We start from the raw sequence: 16,728 nt of genomic DNA on the forward strand, positions 1-16,728 counted from the left end.
GGGCTGTGTATCGGGGCTGTATATTGGGGCTGTGTATCGGGGCTGTATATAGGGCTGTATATGGGGCTGTATATAGGGCTGTATATTGGGGCTGTATCGCAGCTGTCCGGCTTCCGCACCGAGATCCCGGTGGGCGGACAGAGCGAACGGGACCAGATGGCGCCGGGAACGTCCCGCTGCAGCGCCTCATTGGCCAGCGATCCTGACAGCCCCGCTCTTTAGACCAATCACTTCTCGGCGCGGAGTCATTGGCAGTTACAGCAGCCTATCAAAACGCAAAGATGTGTGCGCGCCCGCCTCCAGCGTGCCTCGCACACTGGCCAATGAGAGCCGGAGGCGGGTTGATTGTCAGCGCGCTGAGCCAATGGGGACGCAGCGCGTCACACCTGCCAAGGAATTCCTCGTTCTGCCAAAGTCCAGCGGGCAGCCCGTAGTCCCGCCTCCCGTCACGGATTGGCCGCCTTTCCTGACGGGCGTGAGCGCGAACCTATCGGACAGCGAGGCGGCCGGTGGGAGGGCGGCGAGTCCCGCCCGGCGTCCAATCAGCGGGCGGCGCTACCGGAACGGAGGGCGCGGCACCGAGGCGGGGGCGGGGCGAGCAGCGGCGGCATCATGGCGGAGAGCGACTGGGACACGGTGACGGTGCTGCGCAAGAAGGGGCCCAGCGCGGCACAGGCCAAGTCCAAGCAGGTCGGCGGGGCGGGAAGGGGCGGCCGGGAGCGGGGCGAGGAGACGAGGGAGCGGGGCTGGAACGGGCGGGGCCGGGCGGCTGATGCAACGGGCGGGGCCGGGACTCGGGGCCCGCGAGCGGCTCCGTCCCGTGGCGGTGACGCGGCCGTTGGTCCCTTAGGCCGTGCTGGCGGCACAGCGACGGGGAGACGACGTGGAGACCTCCAAGAAGTGTGAGTACGGCGGGGGAACCGGGAACGGTACCGGTACCGGCGGGTGGTGGGTGGGCGCGGGGCTCACGGGCCGCCCCTCCGTCCCTCTGCTCCTCCAACGGGTCCCGTACGCCGCATCAGTTCCGTATGTTCGTACCTGCTCCTCTTCCTGCGGGGCGGCCCCTCACAGCCCCTTACACAGCCCCTTATACAGCCCCTTATACAGCCCCTTTACAGCCCCTTATACAGCCCCTCACCGCCCCTTACACCCCCCGTGTCCCCGCTGATCAGTCCCGGCTCCTGTCGCTCTGACCGTGAGGGCGGGGCGGCCCCGCAGCTCGTCAGGCACCGAGTGTCAGTGACGGTAGAGAAGGATCCGAACGGGAACAAACGAGAAACAAACAAATAGCGCGTGTGTGAGCTGCTGCCCTCAGTCCAGCTGCACCGTGTGGCTGCGTGATCCTGCACCGTGTGGTGCTGGAAACTCGGGGGGAAGCAGCCTTGTAAGTAAGCAAACAAGGCTCAGCCCAAGTGTTAAATCCCCTTGTGCTGTAGCAAAAACATGCACATGGAATGAAATTGGAATAGGAAATCCCCAAGTAACAGCAAAAACTTGCACGTATACAGTGACACTCAGATGTGCAGCAAAGAGAAGGGGGGGCCTGGAATGGCTGTTAGATGTCAGCACTGAACAGGACTGAGGTGACACATCGCTGCCGTTCAGCAGGCAGGATGCTGCTGAGCTCACTGCTGGTGTTGGCATGAATCCTTGAGAGCCCCGTGGGATTCTGAGCAGCTGAGGGTCAGGAAAACTGCTTTGATGCCTCTTGGTGCTGCTCTGAGCCTTGTTTTGTTTGTTCTTGTGTTGTTTTGTTCTTGCTTTGAATGACAGGGGCAGCAGGACAAAACAAACAACACTTCATCACAAAGAACACAGCCAAGCTCGACCGAGAGACAGAAGAGCTGCACCATGACAGAGTTCCCCTGGAGGTGGGCAAAGTCATCCAGCAGGGTCGGCAGAGCAAGGGCATGACACAGAAGGACTTGGCCACAGTAAGTATTGCCCAGTGCCCTCCGGCCTCTGCTCTCACTGTCTGGAGATGGATACGGGCACCTCATGGCAGCTGAAGTTGGACTTTTCTCCTGTTTCCATGTGGGTGTTATGGACAAGAAGTTTGCTGAATGCAGCATCGCTGATGTCTAATCTCCAGGGGAATTAGTTGTGTAGACTTAGGGGATTATTCCTGAAGCCTTTGGACATCAGCTTAGAACCCAGGCAGTGTCACTGCTGATGAGCTGGAGGCTTCTCCCTACTCCTCTTCCTATTGATAAGTTTCTTTGTACTGTCTGTGCCTGACACTGTGCTCAGGAGCCCATTGCTTGGTGCTTTTCCTCCTGGGATGCTAAGAAAAGTCTGTCCAGGATGTGTCACTGTCACTGTGACACCTGGTTTGTGGAGGGAGGTATCGACTGACCACACTGCAAGCCTAGAAGTAGGCGCTGTGTCCTCTGATCCTAATCTAATTATCTTATGGCGTAATTAGAGATTGTTACTTATCTGTGCGAGTACTGGGAGTTCGGTTCTGAGTGTTCGCTTTGTATGGAGCCAATGTTTGAGGCATATCATCTCTTTTTAGAAAATCAATGAAAAACCACAAGTCATTGCTGACTACGAATCAGGAAGAGCAATCCCCAACAACCAGGTTATGGGCAAGATCGAAAGAGCCATTGGTAAGTGGAGGAAGTCGACTTCACAAACAACACTCCAGTGTCTAAGTGGTGCTTTTAAATTATTCATACTTCCGTGTCAGCACCTGTTCCTGGCTGTGGGTTATTGAGGCCGTGGTGTCATTAAGCTGTGTGCTGATAAAGGCTTGTATCTGCTGACTGAAACAAGAATGCAAAGCTCTTATTCTCCTTTGCTCTCCAATATTATGTGTACACGTGCCCTCAGCACACACTGTATACGGCCCCTCTAAAAGTCCACGATATGCTGCGTTGCCTGAAGGTCTGATGCTTCTTTTCTGGATGCTCTCTCCTTTATAGCAAAGATTTTAAAGCTGTCAATGGTAGATTGCACAGCAGCTGATGGTCGTTTCCTTTGTCTTACTCCAGGCCTTAAACTGCGTGGAAAGGATATTGGAAAACCGCTGGAAACTGGCCCCAAAGGGAAATGACAACAAAGCCTCGAAATCAGTTTGCTCAGACTGATCTCGTCTGGCTGGTTCTCCTTAACCACCGGAATGTCTCTTCTCATTGCCAAGCTGAACAAGAGGGTTTCAGACTTGATTTGCGGGGGAAATCTGCAGAATCTGTACCTGCTGTAAAAAGACAACCTTAAAGAAGCGATTGTCCTGATTTTGTTTTTTCCTTCCTCCTTTCCAGAGATTGATGAACTAAACCTTCCCCCCCCCCCCAAAAAAAAAAATACTGCATCTAATTTGCCAGAAAACATGTGAGTCTTGGTGTTTAGAAGCAGTTGATGTTAACATGATGGTTGGGGTTGTCTGAAATATGATCACTTGATTGGAGAGATTTTGGGGAAGGGTGAGATATATTATAAATAACTTGGGAGAGTCGGGGTTTGATCAGTGTCTGCATTTGAAATGATGACTCAGTCACTGCGTTGCAATGACATTTTTGTTCCTTCCAGCCTGTTTTAAAGAGATCTATAATAAAGTTTGATACCCTTCAGTTGCATAGGGTGGTTACTTCCCGTTTACCAGCTGGCTGTGAAGTTTTGTGGTTGGATGTCACTGGGGCTGTTAGCACCCTCACCCTTATGGGATTGTTATGGATTTACCTGAAGCGTGTAGGGTAACAGCTGGTGTTGTCACAGCATCTCCACTGCTCTGCTGCTTCCTCTGCCTATTAGCACTGCAGCTTTGGCTTACAGCCCAGAGATGAAAGCAATACTCTGTTTTTATCCTGTGCGGAGGTGTGTAGAGTCTTTGGTATTGTACAAATCAAGGCTGATGCAGAGGCACTGGGGCATTTATGTGAAGCCAAAACCCTCCTTATGTCCTTAACCTTCCTTTTGTGCACAGCCAGAGTGGGAGCAGTGGTGGAGCTTTAGTACCTGTGATTGATGTGACTGTGTGGCATATCCTAAGTGGAACAAAGCTGAAGGGAGAGTTGGCTGTAGCAGGACTAGGGAATAAGCAGGCTTATGTTGCAAAGCACAACAGTGGCATGATGTGTTCCCTTCAGCCAAGCTGTGGAAGTTTCAGGAGAGCAGCCTTGTTAATGAGCCATTTGCCTCCACGGAGGCTGAACAGGTTTGTCTGCTGTTGCAGTTATACTGCAGGCTGGCCAAGGGCAAGGGGATGAAAGTGTTTTGAATGCTGTGGGGGAAAAATGTGTGGTCCTGGGCTTAAGAGTGTGCCAGGGCCTGGCTGCAGCAGTGGGTGATGTGGCCCTGAGCCCAGCCCGTGCCTGGGAGAGTTTTTCATTTCCCAGTGAAACTGAGATGTGAAGTCTGAAGAGTCCTTGGAACAAGTGCAGGCTGTCCTGTGCAGCTGGGTTGGGGCTGTTGGCTGCCAGCACTGTGCTGCACGGTGCTTCTGGTCCCACCACTTCCACCCCCCCAGGCCCACTCAGTCCTGCCGGGCTGCTCAGGCTGTCCTGTGCTTGGAGCTGCTGGGGATTAATCCTGGGAAACCTTTCCACCTGAGCAGTGGCAGCCAGCAGGACCCTGCTCATCGGGGAGGGCAGCTCTGCAAGAAGGCCCTGCTCCCCGAGTGTCAGTGCACGGACACATCACACCATCTCCATGTGGTGCAGAAAGTTCATGTTACAAAAAACAGCAGTGCTATTTCCAGGGCTGTGGAGGTAGTGGTGGAAATGGCCACACTGTGCCCCCAGGGCCGGCACCTGCTGCAGCTCTGCAGTGAGATGTGGGGGGGTGAGCGCGCCGTGGGGCTGCAGCCGTGGGCTGGATGGAGTGCGAGGTGCTGCTGGAGGGATGCTCTGCCCTGGGCACACCTCATGGCCATCAGGAGGGTGGTGCTGGCTTAGCTCAGTCTTCATCCCGCTCTTTTGGCACTTGTTCTATAATGACCTTGTCCTGTAAAGAAGGGTCAGAATGAGTTGGTTGCAGTAAGCATAGACGGATAGGAAATATAAGGTCCTGGGGGGATGACCCATGTCCCGGCACAGGGGGCCCTGGCAGCCACGCTGCACTGTGAGGGCTCCATCCTTTGGGATCAGCTGCAGGAGTTGATGGCTCTGCTGGGGGCTGTGCGGCACAATACCCTCAAAGGAAACTGAATGTGGTTTCAGCTGCCTCTGCAGGTTTGAAGATGCTGGCTCGAGGAGAAGGAGCAATGTTTGCACAGCCCGCTCCCCAGCAGGGCTCTGGGGAGGAGGAGCGCAGCCTCAGCTGTTTCTGGAGCAAATGCCTGATCACAGCAGCTAAGTGTCCAGGTCAGACCCGCAGCCCTGGAGTCACTCATTTGCCAGCGCTCAGATAAGGGGCAGAGCCCTTTGCCCCTCTCTGACATGCTGGCAATCCGTGAGCCCACTGGGTGCCTTCTGGGATTTGCTGAGCTTTTAGAAATCATTGTTTTGGTGCTGCTGGGGGCAGCTGAGCCAACAGGAGAGTCCTGCACATCCCCCAGCACCGGGGCTGCTGCTTACGTCTCGAAAAGTGATGTTGTCGAAGCCCTGGGGGGTGCTGCTCTCCATGGCCATCCCGCTGCCCTGCGCTCTCCTCTTCAGCCAGTACCGGCCACCAGCTGCTGCCAGCGCCAGCACAATGACGGCCAGCAGCAGCCCGAGCACCACTTCTGCCACAAAGGTACTGGAAGACTTCACTGCAGACAAAGAAAGATGCTGTCGGGCTTGCAGGGACCATGGTCACAAAGAATGTGTGATACCGTTGTTGGGGATGACCCACACCTTTCCCTGGTTCCTCTGGGTTGGAGTCACAGCCTCCAGTGGCACTGTACTCAATATCATCCAGTGCCACGGTCCCCTCCATCGGCCACATCTGCGTGGTGATCTCAAAGACGATCTGTGTTGGAAGGTGCAGTGCTGGACTCGGTGTGCAGGGAGGGCACCCAGCATCCCAGGAGGGCACCCGCTCACCTGGAACTCGCTGGGACTCTCCAGAGACACCCTGCTGCCCTCCCAGCCTTGGCTCCGCTGCCCTGCCATGCTCCATACTGTGCGCTGCCCCGCCGTGCTCTGCAGCTTCACCTGCAGCTCCCCACCCGCTGCAGCACAGGAGAACAGCCATCAGTCCCTGCATCAGCAGCAGCTCAGAGCCCACGGGAGCAGCCGGGCCTTCCCTGGAACTGCAGTGCCTGGTAGAAGCCCAGCTGCCCGGCTAAGGCTGCACCAGGCGGCCCCCACAGCCCCCGCTGTACCAGCTGTACCCTGGCTCCTGCTGCTGAAGTTCCCCCCCATGGCAGCACTCCCTGTGCCCACCCCCTGGGACGGCTCTCACCGAGGTGCTCTGGGATGTCCATGTGGTACCAGAAGCGCAGGCAGCCGGCGCTGGTGGCGGGGAGGTGCTGGCTCTGCAGCCGGACAGCGGTGCCCCCCGCGCCCAGCACACGGGTATCAAAGAACACGTAGTGACCTGGAGGGGCAGGGTGACATGTGGGGTGGCCTCTGTCCCACAGCCCTCCCTGCTCCTCACTGCCTTTGGGCACAGGCTGTGGACCACCACACAGCCCAGTTGGCACAGTGTGTGCTGGGCTGGGGCTCAAAGTGGGGCCGTGATGGTGCCTGGGGGGCAACAGCCCTCATGGGGTCTGTCCTGTTTTACCACCCATACCTGGGGTTGGGACGGAGCCGACAAAGGCACCGATCTGTGTCCTAACCCTTTTAGGCCTGGGACACAGTGGAGGGGACATCCCTGGGTAACCCCATCTCTCCACAGCTCCTTCTCCCTCCAAACCACACCAGGGCTCCCTGAGCTTCTCCTACCATCCTCTGTGCCCAGGGTGTGGTCCTGCTCAGGGCCGGGGTACTTGGCCAGGGGGATGCCGCTCTTCCAGCCCCAGGCGAAGCCGTGCAGGCGCTCATCTGAGGGGCTGCTCCATCCACACATGTCCCACTCGAAGTCACAGGATGCTGGGTGGAAACAAAGCTTAAGACGCATGTTCTGCTGGGTGCTGGTGGTGGATGGAAGGGCTGTCTCCGTCCCTGTGGCCACGTGTCCCCATGGGGTGCCCAGCACACAAGCTCCCACCTGGCTCAGGGCAGGCTCCATCTGACACGTGCAGGTCATCCAGTGCCATGTAGCTGTGCTCACTCCCAGCTCCCTCTGCCTCAAACACCACCTGTGGGGGGGGGCACACTGAGGCTGGCAGCCATGTGGAGCAGGGGGGACGTCCATTGCCAGCACGGCCCCTCCTGCAGCCTCCATCCCACCAGGAGCTGCCCGGGGACCTCCCTCACCTTCCAGTCTGTGTCTGCCCGAACAGTGACGTGCCCACGGTGCCAGGTATCACCCTCCATCGTGCTGATGCTGAACAGCTTCCTCCGCTCGCCATTCTCCTCCACAAGGACACAGAGAGTCCCTGCCCAGGGCAGGGTGACGCTGAACGGTGCTGTGCTGCACGTCCATGGCACAGGGCAGCCCTTGTCCCATGGCACCCAACCTGGGCTGAGGGGGCTCATGGCTCAGAGCATGCGATGCTCACCTGGGGCTGCAGCACTCAGCTGGTACCAGAAAGCCAGGCACTGGGCAGGAGCATAGCGCTGGTACAGCGCAGAGCTGAGCGCGGCCACGCGCCCCATGGGCAGCGAGTGCTGGCTGGTGTCCACCACCATGTAATGTCCTGGAAAGAAAAAGCCCCGATGCTGCGCCTGCCCCACGCCTGGCGCTCCCGGGGGGCACCGGTCTGACTGGGCAGCCCCCACGTGGCTGGGGGCCGTGGGCTGAGCGCTGCATGAGGGCAGGGCGGGCAGCAGAGCCCCGGTACCTGCGGTGGTGCCCGTGGTGTGATCGGCCGCGGGGCCGGTGGTGATGCCGGTGCCGCCGCTCTGCCGCCGCCACTGCCCGCTGCCCGACAGCCCGCAGGCGCCGGCCTCGAAGGAGCAGGAGGGTTCGGCTCCACAAACACCCAACGTCAGCGCCACGTCGTCCAGCGCCATGTCACCCACGAAGCCGTCCCGCAGCGCCTCGAAGGACAGCTGCCACCGGGACACACGGACGGACGGACACACGGACGGACGGACAGCAGCTTCAGAGCAGCCCGGACTGTGCCCCCCCCAGCACAGAGACCCGGCCCGGCGCAGCCCCGTGTCACCGCACGCCCGTTCCTCACCCGGTAGCGCTGCTGCCCCGTGGCCGGGATCGTGGCCATCCCGCGGTGCCACACGCTGCCCCGGCCGCCCCGCTGGGTCCACAGCACCGTCTCCTCCGCTCCTTGCAGCTGCAGCTTGAGGCTCAGGGTGCCTGTGAGGAGGGAAGCGTCACATCCAGCCTCAATACGGAACCGCACAGTCCGGGGCTGCTGAGGGTGGAGAACCACGCACCGATCTGCGGCCCGGCCAGGCGGTACCAGAAGGAAAAGCAGCGCGGGGCAGCAGCCGGGTCCTGGCTGTAGGTGACGAGCTGTGCGCGCTGCCCACGGCTCCACGGTGCAGAGGGATCCACGGCCAGGAAGTATCCTGAGCATCGGGAACAACCGAGCTGTGCCCTCACATCCTCCTCTCATTGCCACGTCCCCAGCACTGCGACTGTTTGCCCCTGTGCTGCCCAGCTGAGCTCACCCCCCGCACCCCCAGAGCTGCTGAGGACACACGGGGCACATCCCACCCTGTGAACCGGGGCAGTGGGACCCTCCACGAGAGGAGCCAGGCCCTTACCCGAGCCGGTGGTGTGGTCGGAGCCCTGCCCCTGCCCCGTGCTGCGGACCCACTGGAAGTCACTGCCCTGGTCCTGGTACCAGCCGCACAGATCCGCCTCGAAGTTGCATGACAGCTCTGCACAGAGAGAGGCCACAGTGAGGGTGGTGCACAATAGGGCACCCAGCACATCTCCCCGCCACCCGCTCGAGGCAGCAGTGAGTGTTGGGGCACACAGTGTGCTCAGCCCGCCCCAGAGCCCGGCTGCAGGGCTGGGGGCACTGGGGGCACTGTGGGCACTGTGGGCACAGCGCAGCCCCTGCAGCTCAACACACCCACGTGCCCCCACACACCTGCAGCTCCCGGGGGCTCCACGTTGGGGTTGCACTGCACGAACGTCACGTTGTCGATGGCGATGTCCGCTGGGTCCTGCAGCTCTGCCATCCCCAGCAGCTCCACCTGGGGGGATGGTGGTGAGTCCTGGGGGTCACAGCCCTGCACCCAGCCGGGCCACCCCTCGGCCATACCTGGAAGGGCCGGCTCCTCTCCCCCAGCGGGACATGGACGTGCTCCCAGGCCGTGCTGCCGTGTCCCCGTGTGTGCCAGACCAGCTGTGTCATGTCCGTGGAATGCTCCGTGACAGCAACAGCCAGGAAACCTGGAATGAGAGATGGTGCTGGGACACGGGCAGCACTGCCCAGCACCTCCCAGCACTGCCCAGCACCTCCCAGCACCTCCCAGCACCTCCCAGCATCTCCCAGCACCTCCCAGCACCTCCCAGCCTGCAGCCACGGGGCTGGCAGGGCGCAGCCAGGCTGGGATACCTCGGGGGCCGCTGTGCAGCCGGTAGCTCATCTCCATGGCGCAGGCCAGGCCGGAGGGACCCAGCAGAGGTGTGCTGGCTTTGGCGGGAGCCACCATTTGTCCTTCTCCTCTCTGAAGGGCCAAGAAAGCCCCTGGGCAAGGAAACAGCCTGAGAGGTGTGGGCAGAGCCACACACAGCATCCCTGCGAGAAGCACCCTGCTCCCATCACCCATAGCCCTCCCACGGGGATGTCCCTCTGCCCAAGCAGGAGCAGTCTCTGTGCCTGTAGTCCCGGGGACCAAGGAGCACAGTCTGGGTGGTGTGAACGTACTCACCTGCTCCCATGAGGACAGTGGCCGTGGACTTGGTGTCCCCCTGCACAGCCCAGCGCAGTTGGCCCATGCTGGTGTCGTGCCAACCCCCGGCCCCTTCCTCAAACGTCGTGGCTCCTGCAACACCCACAGCTCAGTACAGCCATGGCACGGTGCTCCCAGGACCCCCTGTGCTGCGGGGGCTGCAGGCAGGGTGAGCCGGCTGCCCCACATCCAGCGCTGGCTCTCACCACAGTGGTTCTCATCGGAGCCATCAGCACACGTGTTGTTGAAGTCACAGGCCAGTTCAGCGCTGATGCAGCCCCCGTCGTCGCAGGAGAACTGCTCAGCCATGCAGGGGCTGCCACGGGCCTGGCCCGGCAGTGCCATGGGAGCTGGCTCTGATGGCAAAAGCCCCACATTGGGGTGTGGCACTGGCAGGTTATGAGGCCAAGCCCGGCTCCAGGCATCGCCCTGGCACGGCCTTTCCAGCCATGGCCCCACCATGTGCCCCCGGCCCCAGCTCACCCTTCTGTTGCACACAGCCTGGAGACAGGATCAGGTCATCCACAGCCACGGAGCCCCCACTGCCCACCTCCCCCGTGATCAGCACCTGCAGGGAAGCACCGTGGTGGTGGTCAGCACACCCTGGGGAAGGGTCTGTGTGGGGATTAGGGCGATGCTGAGGCTGCAAGCAGTTTGGGTTTGGGGCAGTGGTGCTGCCTTTGTGCATATCCTTTGGGGCCAGGGCAGTGCCACCACCAGGTCCCGGGCTGGGGAGGGGCAGTGTGTACCCCACTCACCCAGCACAGCCCCAGCCCACCTTGAAGCTCTCTGTCAGGTTGAAGTCCACTCGCTCACGGACCCAGCAGCCGCCTGTGTCCCCTGTCCTCTCTCTCACCACGTGCTCAGTGGAGTTGGTCACATAAGAGATTCTGAGGCTGCTGGTGGTCAAGCCATGGAGATGGCAGTACAGCACGAGCTGGGGCCAGGCATGACAGTGAGGGTTGAGCAGGGGCACAAAGCCCCCACGCCCCTTGAAGCGCTCACCCATGGGGCTGGAGAAGACACCAACCACCCCTAGACCCACCGTCCTCCCCAGGTAAAGAGCCACAGCAGCCCTGACCCCATGCAGGGATCCCTGCAAATGGGAATCCTGTCCCTCACCACCACCGAGCCCGTGGGGCTGCTCCCCCCTGCGCTGCACACAAGTGCCCATAGTGACTCACAGAGCAGGAGTTGGTGGCCTGGAAAGTGGGGCTGCTCAGCCTGGCCACATTGCCAGCCCCCCCAGCGATGGTGTGGAGGAAATAGCCTGAGGAGACACCAAGATGGCTCTAAGCAAGGCTGGGCATGCGGGCACAAAAGCAGGAGGAATAAGGATGGTGGGAAGCATGGGGGACCCACTGCAAGCACACACCTGTAGCGCTGTTGGTGCTGTGATCCCGAGTGGGAACACCAGAGGTGGTCCCCAGGCCCATGCTTGTGTTCCGTCCCCATGTCAGCTGCCCAGCCTCCACTTCCCAGCTGCAAAGACCTTCCTCGAAGGAGCAGAAGGTGAAGGACCCTGTGGGGCAGTGAGGGCAGTGACACACGGATGAAGGTCAGCCCTCCCCAGGCAAGGTGCTGCACAACAGGCTGTGCAAAACCTGCTGGGTGTTTTTCTCCCTGCAGCTGCAAAACTCTGGGACAGAGCTGGGATCACTCATGTCAACCACGCGCCACCCCATGGTCCCATGGGCTCAGACCCTCTGCCCATCTGTTTCCCCTGGCCCCAGGGCTGGAGATGCTCACGGCACTGCTCTGCATCTTCATCGGAGCCGTCCCCACAGTCATCGGTGCCATCACAGAAGCGGCCCAGGGCCAGGCAGGATCCTCTGCTGCAGCTGCTCTCCTCCGCCCCACAGCTCTGCTGCTCAGCCACTGGGTTGTGGGACACAGAGTCAGCACCACTCTGTGCCAGGCTCCCCACTCTGCCCCCCCAGGCGGCTCCCCCCAACCAAGGGATGGAATCTCTGCCCACTGTGTGCCCTGGCTGGGACAGTTGGTCCCAGGGCACCACGGGTGGTGGGAGAGCTTGCACAGAACACCAAGGCCGACCACTTCCCTGGGGTCCCAGCAGCCACAGCACTCACCTGGCAAGCCGCAGTTCCCAAAGACAATGTCATCGAGTGCCAGCACTGCGCTGCATGTGGGCGGCTGTGTCAGGGCGAAGGTGAGCTGCGGTGAGAGGTGAAGGATGGGTGAGACTCCCTGACAGCCCCTGCTCCCAGTGCAGCCCAGCATCCCCATCTCACCTGGAACTGCCCCTTGATCCGGCCGGGATACGCCATCAGCTGGTGCCAGCCCTCAGCACTGTGCTCAGGGCTCCGCCACAGCTCCACCACTGTGCTCCCAAATGCCACAGTCAGGCGCAACACGGGGCACTCGGTTTGGTTGAGCCCTGCAGAGAACCCACAGTGGGCACTGACACGAGTCTGTGCAGTGGGGTGACTTGGCCCAGGGTGGGGGCACTTAGGTCCTGCCACCTCCATGTATGGAAGAGGTGAGCGAGACGAGAGACCTATCTTGAGGTGTTCTGCCCCTTCCCATTGCCCCCATGTTGCCTCCTTGCCCCGGTACCCACTGCAGGATCCTGGGTGCACTCACTGCTTCCCGACAGGTGGTACGAAGCCCAGATCTCACACGCAGCGCTCGCCCCCTGCATGACGGGTGACTGGAGCCAGGCGGTGGCTGTGGCCTTTGTCGGTGGGGACACTGTCACCATGAACCACCCTGGGAAGGGCAGAGCAGAGCGGGAGCTGCACCATGCAGCAGCACTGGCACTGCAGCCAGCACTGCTCCTGCACGCTGTGCCCCAGCACCCTGCCAGGACAGGACATTCAGTGCTCTCAAAGCACCCTGGACCAGAGGAGCGAGCCGACACTGCAGCCCCTGCTTACCCCGGTCTGTGCCCACGGTGTGGTCTGAGTGCGGCCCCGTGCCCCACGAGTCCAGGCTGGCCCGGCCCCGCACCCATCGGTAGGTGGAAGTGCTCACATCCCGCCAGCCACAGTCACCATCCTCGAAATCGCAGGTAAAGGGGGAGCCGAGCACGGACGAGATCCCCAGGTACCCTGGGGTGGGGGGGAACAGGTCAGGGCACAGCTGGGTCAGCCTGGGGAGCTGCGCTGCCCCCACTCCATCACCTGCTCACAGGCACCCACCGCACTGGTTCTCATCGGAGCAGTCACCGCAATGGCACACGAAGTCACAGCGGTGCTCAGCCTCACTGACACAGCTGTTGACAGCAGCAGCCCTGCTGCAGGGGATGGCCCTGGCTGCCAGAGAGAGGAAGGAGCTGAAAATCCCATGGAGGTGCTGGGCAAGGGGCCACCGTGGGTGACAGAGGGTACATGCATTCATGGATCTGTGTAACCCTACTTGGGACCCTGCACGGGGGAGCACTGCGATCTCAGCAGCATCATCCCTTAGACAGGACCTCCACCTCTACCCAATGGGCTGGTGCCAGGGTAGGGCCTGGAGTAAGGCCAAATCCTGCTGGCCTGGGGCTCTGCCCCATTCCTGCCCTCATGGATTTGCATCTCCCACCACAAGCAGCACCAGAGACCACCAGGGCAGTGGCACCAGCCCTGCCACTCTCACCCCATTAAATCACACCCCTGCTCCAAGCCCCAGCCACCATCTAGGGAAGAACTGGTATTTTGTGTATTTCCCCCCGTGCTGAGCAAAGCCATCGGTGCTGCCCAGCCTGACAGGGACTGTCCCTGGCATTTCCAGCACACACTCACCCCAGGGAATCCCCTTTGTGTCTGCACAAGAAAAGACCTGGTTGGGGGTGCAGTTTTCTGCCCCCCAAGCTGGGAAAGCTTCCACAGTGCTGTGAGGTACAGGAAGCCCCCAGGGGGGCAGGGGCAGGCCCTGTAGTATACACATATATAGCCCCTCTCACCCCCCAGCAAAACCCAAGACATAGCCCCAGCATGAGAAACAACTCACCCAGCAGCAGCAGGGCCAGGAGGAGTGTGAGATCCGACATCACAGGCAGAAGAGATGAGCAGAAGGGAGTCGAGAGAGGCAGCAGCCGGGGGAAGCCGTGCCACAAGCCCAGGCTGGAATCTGCTCCCCAGGACCTGCTCTGGACTTCAGCCCCTGTGTTATCTGTGCTGCTGCGCAGTGATTGCAACAGGTGTAGTAAAAGATGGGGCCTGACTCCTGAGTGTGAGAGGGGACACGTGGAGGTGAAGAACCCTGTGCCCTCTCACAGAGGAATCTGGCTGGGGCACCCCATATGGCACCCCAGGGGGCACCACGCCCCAGGGCAGAGCTTCCCCTGTGGGGCCGATCCCACTGATCCACAACACTTCTCTCACCCCCCTGGGTTTGAGGTCTGATATCTGTTTGGATTCAGGGAATGGGACTCCTGACATCAGCAGGGAGTCAAGGCCTGAGCTGCTCTTCCAGGGCACCGTGCTGCAATGTTCTGGATCTCTATAGCAGACTTTCTTGCTCGCAGACGTGAGCTCTGTGCCTTGTCTCTCCAGGGTGGTTTGATCCCTCCCCAGTGAAGGTGACAAGATGCTGCCTCAGGGTGACACTCTATCAGGGAGTGTAGTGACAGGACACGAGGTAAGTGCTCGAAATTGAAAGAGATTTAGGCTAAATGTGGGGAATTCTTCACTCTGTGAGCAGCGAGGCCCTGGCACTGAGGCCCAGAGAAGCTGTGGGTGCTCCATCCCTGGAAGTGCCCAAGGCCAGGCAGGATGGGCCCATGGGCAGCCTGAGCTGCACCCAGCCCAAGGCAGGGAGTCAGAACAGTGATCTTATACAGCCCTTCCAGCCCAAACCATTCAGCAATCCTTATTCTTGCCCCTGTCAAACAATTTCCCTGCCATCATGTGGCAGCAGCAGAGCAAACCCACACAGCCAGCCTGACGTGCAGCACCCCGGACTCTCCCTGCCACCCAAACCTCCACAGCTTTCTCTGCTGCTTCACCCAGCCCCTCCTTCCCCCTGTCTCTCTTACCATGGAAGTGTAAGCAGAGAGCTCCCCTGGAAGAGCAAGGTAGGAAATACCAAAGCATGGAAGCCAGTGCTGGCTGTCCAGAGTTAAATTCAAGGAGGACTGAGCACACGCTTTGCCCTTCCCTTTGTCAGACCATGGGACCCATCCCTTTCTTGCAGTTGTCTCCCAGCTCTGCCTGGTGCTCTCGGGGCTGCAGGACAGGCGTTATGTTCACAGCCCACTCCACTCACTGCAGCTGCTCCCAAGGCTAATCCTGACTCACACTGTGCTGTCAGTTCCAAAGCACTGCCTATAACAGACGCCTGCAGAGCTGGAAGCCGGGGACCTGCTCCCACTGTAAGGAAACACCAAACCCAGCAGACAAGCAGGAAGGAGCTGAGCCATTAACACACAACCAAGCAGAGGCAGCGGCACTCCCCAACGTGTTTAATTCTCACATATACATGGACAAATCCTTGCCACAGGGGAAGCCGAGCACCCACCTGCTTCACCCAGGTAAGGACTTTGCCTGCAGGCTTTGCGGCTCCGTGGCAGGGAGACGGGAGGAGTCCATGGCACATGGGAAGTGTGGGGACAGCAGAGACGGGTGGGTTCCCCCAGGAGATGGAAGCTCATCAGTGCAGTGAGTTCAAGAGAGAAGTCCAGCGGAGCTCAGGGCGTCACGGAGCATGGAGACTGTGCTGCCATTTTGTGAGTGCTGGAAGCGATCCCACCAGCTCCGGGCTGGTGCTGCTGCCCTGCCAGGTCACATCAGTATCCCTCATCTGCCCAGGTGATCTCATAGTCTGGGTACTTGGCTTTCAGCTTCTCTGTAGTCACAGAGTGATTCGCTCGCCCGAAGCCCTGCAAGATGAAGGGGAATTCAGGAGTGAAGCAGACGCAGCTCCCACCTGCAGAAGAGCTCAGTGAGCTGCTGAGTCGGTCAAAGCAATCAGACACCATGAGAAAGAACAGGCCCGATGTCTGTGCAAACCGAATGGCTGCGACTGCAGCACAGCCCCATGTGAGCACAGACACCCAACAGAGAGAAACCCCAGGAGATGGGAACCGGGAGCAGAGCTGGTGTCACTCTGAGCTCACCATGGGGGTGGGCAGCGGCTTCAGCACGGCACAGGGGCAGCAATGGGCTTCCAAAGGGCAGCGAGGGAGCACTGCTGGTGGGGTGTGGGGGGAAGCAGCTCCTGCCGGCACCCCCAGCACAGCACGGCACGGCACAGCACGGCACGGCACAGCACGGCACAGCACAGCTGGCTGCCAGCCACCCAACGAGGGGCGGCCCGGCCCCACCACGGGCAGGGACCCCCCCGCACCGCCGGTCGCCACTCACCACCGAGTACCCGTACACGTGGATCTTCTTCTCCTGGCTCCGGTGTGAGATCCGCCCGCCGCCCAGACACTCGCAGTCCAACCCCTGCGGCTCCAGCTCGGCCGCCGCCCGGTCGTAGATGTCGGCTGCGGGACGGCGGGTCAGGCGGCACCGGGACCGGGACCCGCGTCAGCCCCGACCCGCAGAGACCCGGAGCTCCGGGGGTTCGGGAAGGAGCCGCCGCCCGCAGCCCCGCCCGCCGCTCACCGTGATACTCGGCCCAGCCGTGCCCGCGCACCACGTCCTTCCCGGTGCCCGCGTCCCCGCGGGGCCGCACTCTCAGCAGCACGTACTTGAACACGCCGCCAGCGTCGATCTCCACGTCCGGTACCCGCTGCAGCGCCGCCGCCATCGCCCCAACCCGACAACGGCCCCGCCCCTTCCGGCACGTGCGGCGCAGCGGGACCAATCAGCGCCCGGACACGCCCCGCCGGTGCCGGTCCCGGTGCTGCCGGTGCCGGTTGCGGCGCAGCGCGATGGACGCGGAGCTGCCCCGGTTCGGTGCGTTGCGGTGCTGCACGTGGGACCGACCCTGC

General features: G+C 60.8%; 3 protein-coding genes across 4 annotated transcripts; 1 reads left to right on the top strand and 2 right to left on the bottom strand.

The window, feature by feature from the left end:
• Window positions 1–554: 554 nt before the first annotated feature.
• Window positions 555–3,581, top strand: EDF1 (endothelial differentiation related factor 1). The gene is made up of 5 exons (XM_015878703.1): window positions 555–690; window positions 851–902; window positions 1,774–1,934; window positions 2,519–2,612; window positions 2,997–3,581. Exons 1-5 carry the CDS (start codon window positions 613–615, stop codon window positions 3,056–3,058), a joined length of 447 nt encoding a protein of 148 aa, XP_015734189.1. The 5' UTR covers window positions 555–612; the 3' UTR covers window positions 3,059–3,581.
• A 1,318-nt stretch (window positions 3,582–4,899) lies between these two features.
• Window positions 4,900–14,204, bottom strand: MAMDC4 (MAM domain containing 4; the record flags this gene model as incomplete). Its single annotated transcript, XM_015878604.2, is given in 32 exon segments — window positions 4,900–4,947; window positions 5,520–5,695; window positions 5,781–5,895; window positions 5,970–6,097; window positions 6,331–6,465; window positions 6,816–6,962; window positions 7,081–7,171; window positions 7,290–7,411; window positions 7,535–7,672; window positions 7,817–8,027; window positions 8,162–8,292; window positions 8,373–8,507; window positions 8,706–8,822; window positions 9,038–9,143; window positions 9,212–9,342; window positions 9,509–9,640; window positions 9,825–9,938; window positions 10,052–10,201; window positions 10,329–10,413; window positions 10,624–10,782; window positions 11,030–11,115; window positions 11,221–11,367; window positions 11,595–11,723; window positions 11,936–12,020; window positions 12,098–12,243; window positions 12,450–12,575; window positions 12,743–12,916; window positions 13,007–13,120; window positions 13,800–13,856; window positions 13,859–13,980; window positions 13,982–14,072; window positions 14,075–14,204. Coding segments are annotated over 32 exon segments (3,978 nt in total), but the record flags the coding sequence as incomplete, so codon positions are not given.
• Window positions 14,205–15,225: 1,021 nt separating this feature from the next.
• PHPT1 (phosphohistidine phosphatase 1) lies at window positions 15,226–16,719 on the bottom strand. Of its 2 annotated transcripts, none has more exons than XM_015878704.2 (3): window positions 16,400–16,719; window positions 16,154–16,278; window positions 15,226–15,669 (listed from the first exon to the last, which is right to left on the bottom strand). In XM_015878704.2, exons 1-3 carry the CDS (start codon window positions 16,542–16,544, stop codon window positions 15,577–15,579), a joined length of 363 nt encoding a protein of 120 aa, XP_015734190.1. In that variant the 5' UTR covers window positions 16,545–16,719; the 3' UTR covers window positions 15,226–15,576. The 2 variants fall into 2 exon arrangements, with proteins under 2 accessions (XP_015734190.1, XP_032304053.1); XM_032448162.1 differs by having other exon boundaries at window positions 15,605–15,669; window positions 16,486–16,600.
• Window positions 16,720–16,728: the final 9 nt, after the last annotated feature.

This window comes from Coturnix japonica, chromosome 17, assembly GCF_001577835.2.
Source record: "Coturnix japonica isolate 7356 chromosome 17, Coturnix japonica 2.1, whole genome shotgun sequence".
Classification (NCBI taxonomy): domain Eukaryota; kingdom Metazoa; phylum Chordata; class Aves; order Galliformes; family Phasianidae; genus Coturnix; species Coturnix japonica.

Coding starts and splice junctions, on each gene's coding strand:
- EDF1 (XM_015878703.1), top strand. CDS start 613: ATGGCGGAGAGCGACTGGGACACGGTGACGGTGCTGCGCAAGAAGGGG. Junction 1,935..2,518: donor CACAGAAGGACTTGGCCACA/GTAAGTATTGCC, acceptor ATCTCTTTTTAG/AAAATCAATGAAAAACCACA. Junction 2,613..2,996: donor CAAGATCGAAAGAGCCATTG/GTAAGTGGAGGA, acceptor GTCTTACTCCAG/GCCTTAAACTGCGTGGAAAG.
- PHPT1 (XM_015878704.2), bottom strand. CDS start 16,544: ATGGCGGCGGCGCTGCAGCGGGTACCGGACGTGGAGATCGACGCTGGC. Junction 16,279..16,399: donor CGGCTGGGCCGAGTATCACG/GTGAGCGGCGGG, acceptor GCCGTCCCGCAG/CCGACATCTACGACCGGGCG. Junction 15,670..16,153: donor ACGTGTACGGGTACTCGGTG/GTGAGTGGCGAC, acceptor TTCATCTTGCAG/GGCTTCGGGCGAGCGAATCA.